The sequence below is a fragment of the Musca autumnalis genome, unplaced genomic scaffold, assembly GCF_047663935.1.
Source record: "Musca autumnalis isolate F117 unplaced genomic scaffold, ASM4766393v1 scaffold_4, whole genome shotgun sequence".
Lineage (NCBI taxonomy): Eukaryota > Metazoa > Arthropoda > Insecta > Diptera > Muscidae > Musca > Musca autumnalis.
The window spans coordinates 151,120,642-151,134,141 of record NW_027411977.1 but is presented as its reverse complement, the minus strand read 5'-3'; the positions used below and the strand labels follow the sequence as shown (position 1 = coordinate 151,134,141).

The following is a 13,500-nucleotide window of genomic DNA, read 5'->3' as shown; positions in this document are numbered from 1 at the left end:
TAGATTGCCGGTAGTTCGGTGCGCCAATTAGGCAGGCGTAATTATGCCGCTGTATCACACATTTCTGCCACTGGTCCCTCGTTTGGTTTGACAGAAGAACAAAAACAAATGCAGGATATGGCTCGAAAATTTGCCCGCGAAGAAATTATTCCCGTAGCAGCCAAGTACGACAAATCTGGGGAATATCCTTGGGATATTGTTAAAAAGGCCTGGTCATTGGGTCTTATGAACAATCACATTCCTCAGGAATTTGGCGGCTTGGGTTTGGATAATTTCACAACTTGTTTGATTGCTGAAGAGTTAGCATATGGCTGTACTGGTATTATGACTGCTTTAGAGGCTAGTTCTCTGGGTGTAAGTATTTTCACGAAGTAACTAAACATGATTTGCCGACTGACTTTTCGTTTTCATATTGCAGCAAACGCCAATTATTCTCGCAGCCAACACAGAACAAAAGAAAAAATATTTGGGACGTCTAATCGAAGAACCTTTGGTCGCCGCTTATTGTGTCACAGAACCAGGTGCAGGTTCAGATGTCGCTGGTATTAAGACACGTGCTGAGAAGAAGGGCGATGAATACGTCATCAACGGACAAAAGATGTGGATCACCAATGGTGGTGTAGCCAATTGGTATTTCGTTTTGGCCCGCACAAACCCCGATCCCAAATGTCCAGCTAGCAAAGCTTTCACCGGTTTCATTGTTGAACGCGATACTCCTGGTCTAACTCCAGGCCGCAAAGAAATGAATATGGGTCAACGTGCATCGGACACCCGTGGCATTACCTTCGAAGATGTTCGCGTGCCAAAAGAGAATGTGCTTATTGGCGAGGGAGCTGGTTTCAAAATTGCTATGGGAACATTCGATAAAACACGTGCCCCCGTTGCAGCTGGGGCTGTTGGTTTGGCACAACGCTGTCTCGATGAAGCCCTCAAGTATTCGTTGGAACGTAAGACATTTGGAGTTCCAATTGCCTACCACCAAGCAGTCCAATTCATGCTCGCAGATATGGCTATTGGTGTAGAAACCGGTCGTCTTGCATATCGCATGGCAGCTTGGGAAGTCGACCAAGGTCGTCGTAACAGTTATTATGCCTCAATAGCCAAATGTCATGCTGCCGATATGGCCAATAAAATTGCTTCCGATGCCGTCCAAATCTTTGGTGGAAATGGTTTCAACACCGACTACCCTGTAGAAAAATTGATGCGTGATGCCAAGATCTATCAGATCTACGAGGGAACATCACAAATTCAACGTCTCATAATTTCGAGAAATATGTTTGAGGCGGCCAAACAGTCCTCACAATAACTCTAAATTCATAAGGAATTTTATCAGGTCAAATTGTAGTTATATGTATTATGTATTTTAAGTATCATAATTGTGGCTTTTACATCTTTTTTATTATATACAGTGTATACATACTAAGTTGTTAAAATTGGTTAAAATATAAAACTTTATAATATAGATAAATTTGTTGTTGTTGATTTATAGAATTTTGATAGGCTTGAAACAAAACAATGCTGAATGCAATCCCACGGCAGCCGGTTCTATGCACCGGATTGACTCGGAGGAATCTTCGACCAGGGGCCGTCACCTCAACAATTATGTGTTTCGTGTATGCTGAATTTTCGTTCAGAACTATAGTTTGCCATTTCATGTAACGGCCTAAAATTCCTCTCGGTTCAATGTGTTCAAAAAAAGTTTTTCAGGGTCAGCGGGTTTTTATGGATTTCCGGCTTTCCACATATGTATGTACATACACTTGGGAAGATATGTTGTTGTTTACTTATCTTATTTATTTCCCAATCAATAAGGTTAATGAACAAAACAAATTTTATTGATAAATTAACCTTAAATTAAATTACTAAATTCAAGTTGAAAATTAAGAAGGATAAATGTGTGCGAACTGCGTCGCTGTCGACAGAAAAAGAGATCGAGAAAATATTGTATTTTATAAAAGTGCAGAAAATACGCGCTTTTTCAAAACCGATTAATGACTGTCCGGTAACTCGTAATTGGTAGATGAAGGTTGCCACATCACTCCCCTCGCTGGAAAAGGATACCGGAATCTAACTGCGAGCTTAATACGTCTTCCTCTAGTTGTAGCTTTCATAATCGGCTGAGGTGAATCGGTGAGTAATGTTTCAGACGAATATGCGGCATTGGAAGAGTTAGCTCGAATCGGTGAATTTGGAGCTGTAACATTACTGGAAGGATCTTCAGGAATGTGAGGAGTGCTAGGCACGAGATCATTTGACGAAGGTACAATCGTTGTCTGTTCCGTTGCTTTTGAAGATTCTGATGCAGGAAGAAAACATGGCTTTAAACGGTCGATGCTGACATATCGCTCATTTACTCAAAGAGTGACATAACTCAAAAAAGACGTTTTCTGAGTTAGCAATTTCTATTTTTTCTTCTTCTACTTTATCTTGAGTCAAATTTTCATGCTGATATCTCTAAAACTCATCGAGTTACAGCTCATTTACTACGAGTTTGGCATAATTCAACAAAACAGTTTTTTGAGTTTATAAAGCACTAAAACACTTCAAATCATGATTAATCTTGCACAGTAATTTTGCATTTATACCTGGCTGGCTATTTGCAAAGTATGGTTCAAGTGGTTATTTTATTTGTTGTGTAATAATCATTTTAAGTTGGGAAGTCAAATTTCAATCGCCAACTTAAAACGCGTTTTTCTCGAAACTCGTTTTTTTTAGATGTGTCACTCTTTAAGTAAACGAGCGATATGTTCTTCTGCCCCAAGTACTGTGAAAAATTTTGGAAAACGTTTTACCACAACATATGGGCCATCGTAGGGATGAGTCAGTGAGGGACGAATTGAGTCGTTCCGAATAAAAACGTGCGCTGTTGACTTTAAAAACAAATGTTGTTTTAGTAGAGTGGTGTGAAGTCTGCGTGGTTGTAGAATTGTTTTTCAGGAAAAATTTTCCTGGGACACTTAAGGTAGTACCATATACCAACTCTGCAGGTGGTGCGTTTATATCCGGTTTATACACCACACGTAGGACAAGTAGTATTGTCGACAGGTGATAACCCCATCTTGATGAATTATACCATTCGATTGAGGGTGGTACGGTGTAACTCGCAAATGGATTGCTCCAATCGTTTGCATCAATTCGACGAAAACTGATGATTCGAACTGTCAACTTCTATCAGATGTAATCCGTTTTGGAACTCCAAATCTGGAAATCCAATGGGTAACCAGTCCTCTGGCTACCATTTCAGCAGATATGTCGGGTAATGTCACGGCTTCAGGCCATCGTGTAAATCTATCGATTATGGTTAGACAATACCGCTGTCCCTCACATAATCAGCCCAATCATGAACAACAACTCCCCGTGAGTTTTCTCACTTTCTCCTTTAAGTTGAAGCGGCAGAAAGGCAAAATTCACGGGGAGTTTGCATTCATGATCGCCCTGAATGAGAAAGGCCCAACGATATCGATGTGTGAGAAACGCTCTGCTGGTGGTTCGTACATGTCTGGCGTTGGCACTGTAGACATGTTTTGACGAAGTTGGCTATCTCTCGTTTCATACCAACCCAAACAAATCTTGATGTCACCAAAACAGTTGTCGCGCGTATTACAGGATGAGCAAGATTGTGTAAAGAGTTGAGTATTTGCCTTCGAAAAGTTTTTGGTATGTATGGACGGACTCGTGATGTGCACGTATCACATACAATCTGCTCGTTACAACCTAAAATATCCAAACTTTAGTAATAGTGAATTATTGGACGTACCTTGACTTTTCAACAAATTCTGAAATTCGTTATCCACCTTTTGTGCTCTTTAAAGTTAATAATTCGTTGAGCAGAATCATCATGTACGCCTTGTATTCTAGACAGGGCATCAGCTGTTGAGTTTTGTTTACCAGGTGTGTGACGTATGTCAGTTGTAAACTGACTGATGAAATCAAGTTGCCATAGCCTGCGTGGTGATGCTTTTTCCATTTTTGGTTTGTAGGCGAATATTAATGGTTACTATGTAACAAGGGCGTCCTTCAATTAAGTAACGAAAATGACAAACGGCTTGATAGACTGCATCTAACTCTCTGTCGTACGTTGAATACTTCTGCTGCGTCAATGTTATGGGTAGTTTACACGATATGTTTTTAACATATGAGTTGTCACTTTTAAAATACAAAATGTATATGCAAAGTGACATTCCATATGTAAAAAACATATCGCGTAAAGTGCCCATTAGTTTTTTTGAGTAGAATGCTAAAGGCTGTTAAGGCCTGCGTACATAAGCTGCCTTGCCTGATTGCCTTGCTTTCCTGCTTCATTTCTGACATAATAAAAATAAAAGAATAAAGAAGGCCGAGCAAATTACGAACTGGGTTGCCCTTTTCTTTTTTATTCTTTTATCAGAAGCAAGCAAGGTAAGCAGGCAAGGCAGCTTATGTACTCACCCCTTAAGTCGCCATCAACATTCTGGAGCAGCGCTGCTCCTACGGCTGTGCCAGATGCGTCAACGTAAACAGCTACCCAGCAAAATTAAATGGAAGTGGTTCCATGTGAAATCATGATTTCACTGGTTCTTTTGCATGAGTGCAAAGGGAGTCGTGAAAAATCCGATCTTTTTCATCGAATTTTCATGAGTGCAATTGAAGTCGTGAAAGGTCCGATCTTTTTCATCGAATTTTCATGAGTGCAATTGAAGTCGTGAAAGATCCGATCTTTTTCATCGAATTTTCATGAGTGCAATTGAAGTCGTGAAAGATCCGATCTTTGTCATAATATTGTCATGAGTTCAAATAAATTGATAAGTAACCGCACAATAAATTATCAAATACTCATATAACCGAATAATTGTGTACTTGCAAAAGTAATTGTTAAAATGAAAATAAAAGTCAGATGAAAGTGGTCGATAGTGGCAAAATTTATATATTTTAATTAAAAATACAATGTAAATTGATATAAAACAAAAGAAAAATATATTTTGTGTTTGGAAACCTGTTTCGTTTTGTGGATATTAAAAAGAAGTATGAAAAAGACCCGGTCTATAAACCATGAGCTCCACCAGCCGACCAACACTGATATAGTAAAACATATCGAGCTGCAATTATTGGGTTGGCTGGGCCATGTTAACAGGATGGATAAAGATGCCACCGGCATATGAATACGAGCCATTTGACGTTATGCGACCCGAGGGAACAAAACTCCAATGGAAAGATCACGATATCACAAGCATGGCATGCAAAGTGAGAGAAGCAAAGTAGAAGATCGGTAAAATTAGTATAAAAGAGACCATAACATGGTAACTATTACAGGATAAGCTTTTTCTTTTGAAATAAAATAACAGAATTCAAATTTATACTAGATTTCCCAAACGATGAGCTTGGTTCAGAGATTGACACATAATTTATCGAATATTGGAAAAACGGAACCCCCCAAGTTGAAAGAAGTATCTTGCAGCCATCGGAAGAGATAAATATGATATTGCAGATTAATATAACATATAATTTGAAAATTACATACAAAATAAAGAAAAATAACATCTGGCGATACAAATCATCTGCGCATTGTATTCTTATTAATTCAACAAATTACATAATTGTATTGCGAATTTTATTTCTGATTGGCGAAAATTCGGATCCAAAGCATTGGTGCAAGAAGCCAAGACAATGAACTGGTGCAAGATGCTATGACAATGAACTGGTGCAAGATGGTATGACAATGAACTGGTGCAAGATGCTATGACAATGAACTGGTGCAAGATTCTATGACGATGAACTGGTGCAAGATGCTATGACAATGAACTGGTGCAAAATGATATGACAATGAATTCGTGAAATCATGTGTCACTCCCTTGTAAATGTCATCGGTGATTCACCTAAATTTTCACCTATGACATGTCACTTGCACCTATGATTCAACTCATGATTTGTCATCGAACATTTTCCTGGGTAATTCTGCGCCGGGAACTGGGTGAGCAAGTAACGTTGCATTGAACAATTCAGTTTAACATCGTTCAAACGCACTTTCGCAGTCGGCAGAACATACCAATGTTGTTGTGTCATTCTTTATGTTACCAGCAATCATCCCTTGTAAAACATCTTGGTATGCGATGGTGTGCGGCAAAAACTTTCTGTAAAAGTTCATCACACCAATAAATCTTTTGAGCGGCTTTGGGTACTCCTTTATTGCTGCAACTTTTTCGGGAGATGGAAGGATTCCTTCGGCTGTGACGAGGTGACCAAGAAATGTAATCTCGGACTTCCCAAATTCACATTTTTGTACATTAATAGCGAGTCGATTCTCTCGAAGGCGCTGGAATACTAATCTTAAATCCAGTCGCGCTGCTCTAAGAAGACAGAGGAAACAAAAACGTCGTCAACGTACCGAAAAACACAATCAACACCTCTGAAAACCTCGTTGATTAGTCATTGGAAGGTTTGTGCAGCATTTCGTAGGCCAAAAGTCATGCAGTTGAATTCATACAAACCAAACGGAGTACTTATGGCTGTTTTCGGTACATCATCGGGATGAATTGGGATTTGATGAAAAGCTTTTTGTAGGTCGATTTTTGAAAAGATGTTCTTGCCTTTTAAATTATTCGTGAAATAGTGGGTTAAAAAGAAGTATGAAAAAGACCCGGTCTATAAACCATGAGCTCCACCAGCCGACCAACACTGATATAGTAAAACATATCGAGCTGCAATTATTGGGTTGGCTGGGCCATGTTAACAGGATGGATAAAGATGCCACCGGCATATGAATACGAGCCATTTGACGTTATGCGACCCGAGGGAACAAAACTCCAATGGAAAGATCACGATATCACAAGCATGGCATGCAAAGTAGAAGATCGGTAAAATAAGTATAAAAGAGACCATAACATGGTAACTATTACAGGATAAGCTTTTTCTTTTGAAATAAAATAACAGAATTCAAATTTATACTAGATTTCCCAAACGATGAGCTTGGTTCAGAGATTGACACATAATTTATCGAATATTGGAAAAACGGAACCCCCCAAGTTGAAAGAAGTATCTTGCAGCCATCGGAAGAGATAAATATGATATTGCAGATTAATATAACATATAATTTGAAAATTACATACAAAATAAAGAAAAATAACATCTGGCGATACAAATCATCTGCGCATTGTATTCTTATTAATTCAACAAATTACATAATTGTATTGCGAATTTTATTTCTGATTGGCGAAAATTCGGATCCAAAGCATTGGTGCAAGAAGCCAAGACAATGAACTGGTGCAAGATGCTATGACAATGAACTGGTGCAAGATGGTATGACAATGAACTGGTGCAAGATGCTATGACAATGAACTGGTGCAAGATTCTATGACGATGAACTGGTGCAAGATGCTATGACAATGAACTGGTGCAAAATGATATGACAATGAATTCGTGAAATCATGTGTCACTCCCTTGTAAATGTCATCGGTGATTCACCTAAATTTTCACCTATGACATGTCACTTGCACCTATGATTCAACTCATGATTTGTCATCGAACATTTTCCTGGGTAATTCTGCGCCGGGAACTGGGTGAGCAAGTAACGTTGCATTGAACAATTCAGTTTAACATCGTTCAAACGCACTTTCGCAGTCGGCAGAACATACCAATGTTGTTGTGTCATTCTTTATGTTACCAGCAATCATCCCTTGTAAAACATCTTGGTATGCGATCCCAGCAAAATGTTCGATGACAGATCATGAGTTGAATCATAGGTGCAAGTGACTTGTCATAGGTGCAAATTTAGGTGAATCACCGATGAAATTTACAAGGGAGTGACACCTGATTTCACCTGTTCATTGTCATGGCATTTTGCACCAGTTCATTGTCATGACATTTTGCACCAGTTCATTGTCACGGCATTTTGCACCAGTTCATTGTCACGGCATTTTGCACCAGTTCATTGTCATGACATTTTGCACCAGTTCATTGTCATGGCATTTTGCACCAGTTCATTGTCACGGCATCTTGCACCAGTTCATTGTCATAGCATCTTGCACCGGTTCATTGTCATGGCTTCTTGCACCAGTTCATTGTCATGGCTTCTTGCACCAGTTCATCGTCATGGCTTCTTGCACCAATGCTTTGGATCCGGATTTTTGCCAATCAGAAATAAAATTCGCAATACAATTATGTAATTTGTTGAATTAATAAGAATACAATGCCAGATGATTTGTATCGCCAGATGTTATTTTTCTTTATTTTGTATGTAATTTTCAAAATTATATATTAATCTGCAATATCATATTTATCTCTTCCGATGGCTGCAAGATACTTCTTTCAACTTGGGGGTTCCGTTTTTCCAATATTCGATAAATTATGTGTCAATCTCTGAACCAAGCTCATCGTTTGGGAAATCTAGTATAAATTTGAATTCTGTTATTTTATTTCAAAAGAAAAAGCTTAAGGCCTGCGTACATAAGCTGCCTTGCCTGGTTGCCTTGCTTTCCTGCTTCATTTCTGACATAATAAAAATAAAAGAATAAAGGAGGCCGAGCTGATTTCGGACTGGGTTGCCCTTTTCTTTTTTATTCTTTTATCTGAAGCAAGCAAGGTAAGCAGGCGAGGCAGCTTATGTACGCAGGCCTTTATACTGTAATAGTTACCACGTTATGGTCTCTTTTATACTTATTTTACCGATCTCCTACTTTGCTTCTCTCACTTTGCATGCCATGCTTGTGATATCGTGATCTTTCCATTGGAGTTTTGTTCCCTCGGGTCGCATAACGTCAAATGGCTCGTATTCATATGCCGGTGGCATCTTTATCCATCCTGTTAACATGGCCCAACCAACCCAATAATTGCAGCTCGATATGTTTTACTATATCGGTGTTGGTCGGCTGGGGAAGCTCGTGGTTTATAGACCGGGTCTTTTTCATACTTCTTTTTAATATCCACAAAACGAAACAGGTTTCCAAACACAAAATATATTTTTCTTTTGTTTTATATCAATTTACATTGTATTTTTAATTAAAATATATAAATTTTGCCACTATCGACCACTTTCATCTGACTTTTATTTTCATTTTAACAATTACTTTTGCAAGTACACAATTATTCGGGTATATGAGTATTTGATAATTTATTGTGCGGTTACTTATCAATTTATTTGAACTCATGATAATATCGTGACAAAGATCGGATCTTTCACGACTTCAATTGCACTCATGAAAATTCGATGAAAAAGATCGGATCTTTCATGACTTCAATTGCACTCATGAAAATTCGATGAAAAAGATGGGATCTTTCACGACTCCTTTCGCACTCATGCAAAAGAACCAGTGAAATCATGATTTCACATGGAATCACTTCCATTTAATTTTGCTGGGATGGTGTGCGGCAAAAACTTTCTGTAAAAGTTCATCACACCAATAAATCTTTTGAGCGGCTTTGGGTACTCCTTTATTGCTGCAACTTTTTCGGGAGATGGAAGGATTCCTTCGGCTGTGACGAGGTGACCAAGAAATGTAATCTCGGACTTCCCAAATTCACATTTTTGTACATTAATAGCGAGTCGATTCTCTCGAAGGCGCTGGAATACTAATCTTAAATCCAGTCGCGCTGCTCTAAGAAGACAGAGGAAACAAAAACGTCGTCAACGTACCGAAAAACACAATCAACACCTCTGAAAACCTCGTTGATTAGTCATTGGAAGGTTTGTGCAGCATTTCGTAGGCCAAAAGTCATGCAGTTGAATTCATACAAACCAAACGGAGTACTTATGGCTGTTTTCGGTACATCATCGGGATGAATTGGGATTTGATGAAAAGCTTTTTGTAGGTCGATTTTTGAAAAGATGTTCTTGCCTTTTAAATTATTCGTGAAATCAGTCAAATATGGTAAAGTGTACCGGTCTGGCAAAGTTTGAGCATCTAGCGCAGGGTAGTCTCCACATGGTCTCCATGACCCATCACTTTTTCTTACCATATGCAGCGGGCTACTCCAGTTGCTTTTAGATGGTTGACATATTCCAGCTTTGGTAAGAAAGTTGAATTCTTTTTTCGCTGCTTCAAGCTTCTCAACTTGCAATCGTCGAGGACGGCAAAATGTGGGCTGTCCAGTCATTACAATTCGATGAAAAATTGTTGATTTCGTTCTGGAACCATATGGCGAGAGTGTCGTGATCTCTTGAAACTCTTGTAAGAGATCTGCAAACGGATTGTTTGTGCAAAATGTTTTCAGACAAGCAATATCAGACGTCGACGGTAGCTGTAGCTGAGAATCATGACCGGTGATGTTGTCGATGAGACGGTTACGACGCAAATCAATCTGTAAGTTGTGATATTTAATGAAGTCGGACCCAATTATTGGAGTTGTAACATCGGCAATGATAAATTACCAATAAAAATTGCGTTTTAAACCAAGCCTTGATGCACGATGTTTTTGTACAAAGAGGAAGGACGGAGACATCGGCACCACTGTCGACTAGAAAATTTGTACGGGTACGTCTGTCAGTGACTTGGAGGCGAAAAATACGACATTCAGTGGTGGATTTTTAGCTGGAATCCTCCACTGGCCCCAAAAGTCAATTTGGTGACTGCGCTGTAACGGTGTGCACTTGTCGCTAGCACTTTTCTAGCTTCACGTCTATACTTTTTATGATACCAGCACTCATAAAAATTTATGGTTGGTTTTTGCTCGTATGATTTCTGACGGTGCTGGGAACGATAACGAGCGACAGTAGGTTTGCGAGATCGTGAACGAGAACGCGTGGTAAACTGCTCAAATTTTCTGCTTAACTCCATTACAGCTGTACGCAGTTCGTATTTCGCTGGCACCGCCTTTTGACACTTTACATACCTGTGATGGTGATACAGCATCTACAATTGAGTCGGCAATTTTGGTAAATTCTGCTGACGTGCCGGTTGACTGACGCTGCTACCACGGGCTGCGCAAATGTTGGTAAACGTTTTGTCCAAAGACCCTTGGGTGCTGCTTCTCCTACTGAATTTCCAGCACCTCGTTTCATTTCGAAAAACAACTCGGAAGGTTTTTTGTCACCTAATGGCATTTCAGACAAAGGTCGATTGAGGCGTCTCTGTTCGCTGTCGGCAAAATGTTCAATAATTTTCCGTTTGACGTACTCGAATCGGTCGGTTGCTGGCAAAGTAGTGACGACGTCGGCTAACTGTGCTATTGTTTTTGGTTTTAAGGCGGCAAGCACTGTGGATGCCTTTTGTTTGTCAGCGGTTATGCCCGATGCACTAAACCAAAATTCCATCGAAATAAACCATTACCGTGGCGTGTCCTCAATCGTTTTGTGCTCATAAACACTGATATTCATTAATATTTCAAAATATATTATATATTTGTTTGGAGTAGTATATGCTTAAAACCCGTTTAATTAGAAACTGTTATTAAATATGTTTATATGTATCTTTATTCAGTTTTAAGGATTAAGTTCAGAGTTATGTGTAGTTTAGGATAACTTTGCTTTTGTAACATAGATGGTCTTATAGGCTTGGTTACCCATTCGAAAGAAAGACTCTGCGTACTTCATTATTTTATTTTATTTATTTCGAATGAGGAGGATGTGGGGAATATTTCTATTAATATTAACCCTCATGTGGTTCATCAAAGGGGTCTTTTTTTCAAAAATATGGTATTGAAGTATTTGGTGGTAGTTGCGGTTTGATACTGCGTAAACTGCGACTTCTTTTTAATAGAGTAATGCGTTATGTGTTCAGCGCCGTGAGCATATTTCTGCGGAATTTGTTCCCCCTCCCCAATTTCACAATTTTTTATTTTCGTATTTATGTCCAAAATGGGAATATTTTTGTCGATTAGGTGAGTATATTTTATATTTAAGTGATTCTAGTAGTTTTCCACATTTTAAAATATTGATTTTTAAAGGACTTGACCTTTTTAAATTATTTTCCGTGAGGAAAAATTCCGAGGGAAATATGCTTATGTCAATGAATTTCTTGGTTGTTCTTTTGTTGACTTTGTTAGTATAAGATCTATGTCATTAAAAATATCGTATAGTTGAATACGAACCCCAAACAAAATAAATTAATTGATTTTTTTCACGTTTTTGAGTGATTTAGTCTGCTGAAGTCCATAAAACGAGGGCCTTCTGTGAATAACAGTCCGGGCCCATTTATGGAGGTTCCTTAAAACGACAGAAGTGAAAAACGTTAGTTTTGTATCGGAATTAACCTTAGAAAAATATTACGATTATATAAAAGCACTTGGGCTGTGTCCCTCTTGACATATTGTAATAATGTAACAAATTATTAAGTTGGTAATGGAAAGACGGGGTCTGTATTAGAGTTGGGCAATCTAGATCCTAGTTCACTGTCCTAGTTCCAAACAGTATGAGTAATGTCAAAATAATGTGTGAAATTACGTATACGCATTTTTTCATACAAACGATGCGGACGATTGGAACTGCGTAGTGAACTAGATCGTTCTATTGAACTAGATTGGCACAACTCTAGTCTGTATACAGTCAAAGTGTTATTATATAATCGTAATATTTTTTCTAAGGTTAATTCCGATACAAAACTAACATTTTTTCACTTCTGTCGTTTTAAGGAACATCTATAAATGTGCCCGGTATGTGGCCGTTATTCACGGCAGGCCCTCGTTTTATGGACTTCAGCAGACTAAATCACTCAAAAACGTGAAAAAGTGCATTTAATTTATTTTGTATGGGCTTCATATTCAACTATAAGATATTTTATCAAGTGCCAAATGAAAATTAGATTAAAATATTCTGTTCCTATTCATTATGTAACTTTTCTATCTTTATAAATTGATGTAGTCAGTCTTAAAGAGACCTTTAACTAATAAAAATCTGGATGTGACACAAAAATAATGTAAAAAGTCATAACTTTGAGCCTTATTTATATAGCGACGGAGTGAGTTGCAATTGGTTTTTCTTGCTAAAATATGGGATATTTCTTTTAAGTACCCTAAGGTACAAAAACTAATTGTGGGTGTTTTGCTCGGAGTATGAAGAACATTCTAATGCTGAAAAACTGAACAAAAAGTTGGTTTTTACAAATGTTATAGCGCTAAAACTGAATTGTATGTGTCAGTTGCAAATGTTTTGTCCGATACTGTAATTCGAATCATTTTAGTTGTAATTCGAGAATTCCATTTGTAACATTTTATTTGTAATTCGAAATAAGAATTACAATTGAAATTTTTCGAATTACAACTGGAATTCTCGAATTTCAAATATGTGGATCCTCGCCACAGGATCAGTTCCCTTGTTAGTGGATATTCTCCACCGAAGTTATTTTTAAATAACTTCAACAAATAGCTTTTTATTTTACAATGACGGATGTTTGTCCGGCCAGTTTGTAAGACTTCCACGACAAACGCTTTTTGTACCCAAACAACAATCGTCGGCTCGAAATATAAGAGTGACCAAAGAAAAAATCTCGATGAGAAGTTTTTCTTTGGCAACCCCATATAACCCCAACGAAAGTATTTGCAAAACAAGACAATCCTTAGAGAAGAATGCTAAAACGAATAAAAAAGAGAAACACA

The 13,500-nt window shown here is 38.2% G+C and overlaps 1 protein-coding gene and 2 long non-coding RNA genes across 5 annotated transcripts in view; 2 read left to right on the top strand and 1 right to left on the bottom strand.

The window, feature by feature from the left end:
* Positions 1-1,468, top strand: part of Mcad (Medium-chain acyl-CoA dehydrogenase) — a 34,415-nt gene extending 32,947 nt beyond the window's left edge. For all 3 annotated transcript variants that reach the window (XM_073984196.1, XM_073984195.1, XM_073984194.1), the window contains 2 exons: positions 4-354; positions 419-1,468. In XM_073984196.1, coding sequence (XP_073840297.1) covers positions 109-354; positions 419-1,306 — 1,134 coding nt within the window. In that variant the 5' untranslated portion in view covers positions 4-108 and the 3' untranslated portion in view covers positions 1,307-1,468. The remainder of the gene's footprint in view (positions 1-3; positions 355-418) is intronic.
* A 340-nt stretch (positions 1,469-1,808) lies between these two features.
* Positions 1,809-4,242, bottom strand: LOC141402594 (uncharacterized). Its single transcript, XR_012412667.1, has 2 exons — positions 3,795-4,242; positions 1,809-3,714 (listed from the first exon to the last, which is right to left on the bottom strand). It is a non-coding gene; the product is annotated as an uncharacterized lncRNA (long non-coding RNA).
* Positions 4,243-4,828: 586 nt separating this feature from the next.
* On the top strand, positions 4,829-8,225 carry LOC141402595 (uncharacterized). The gene is made up of 3 exons (XR_012412668.1): positions 4,829-5,276; positions 5,340-6,861; positions 6,925-8,225. It is a non-coding gene; the product is annotated as an uncharacterized lncRNA (long non-coding RNA).
* The last annotated feature ends 5,275 nt before the right edge of the window (positions 8,226-13,500 follow it).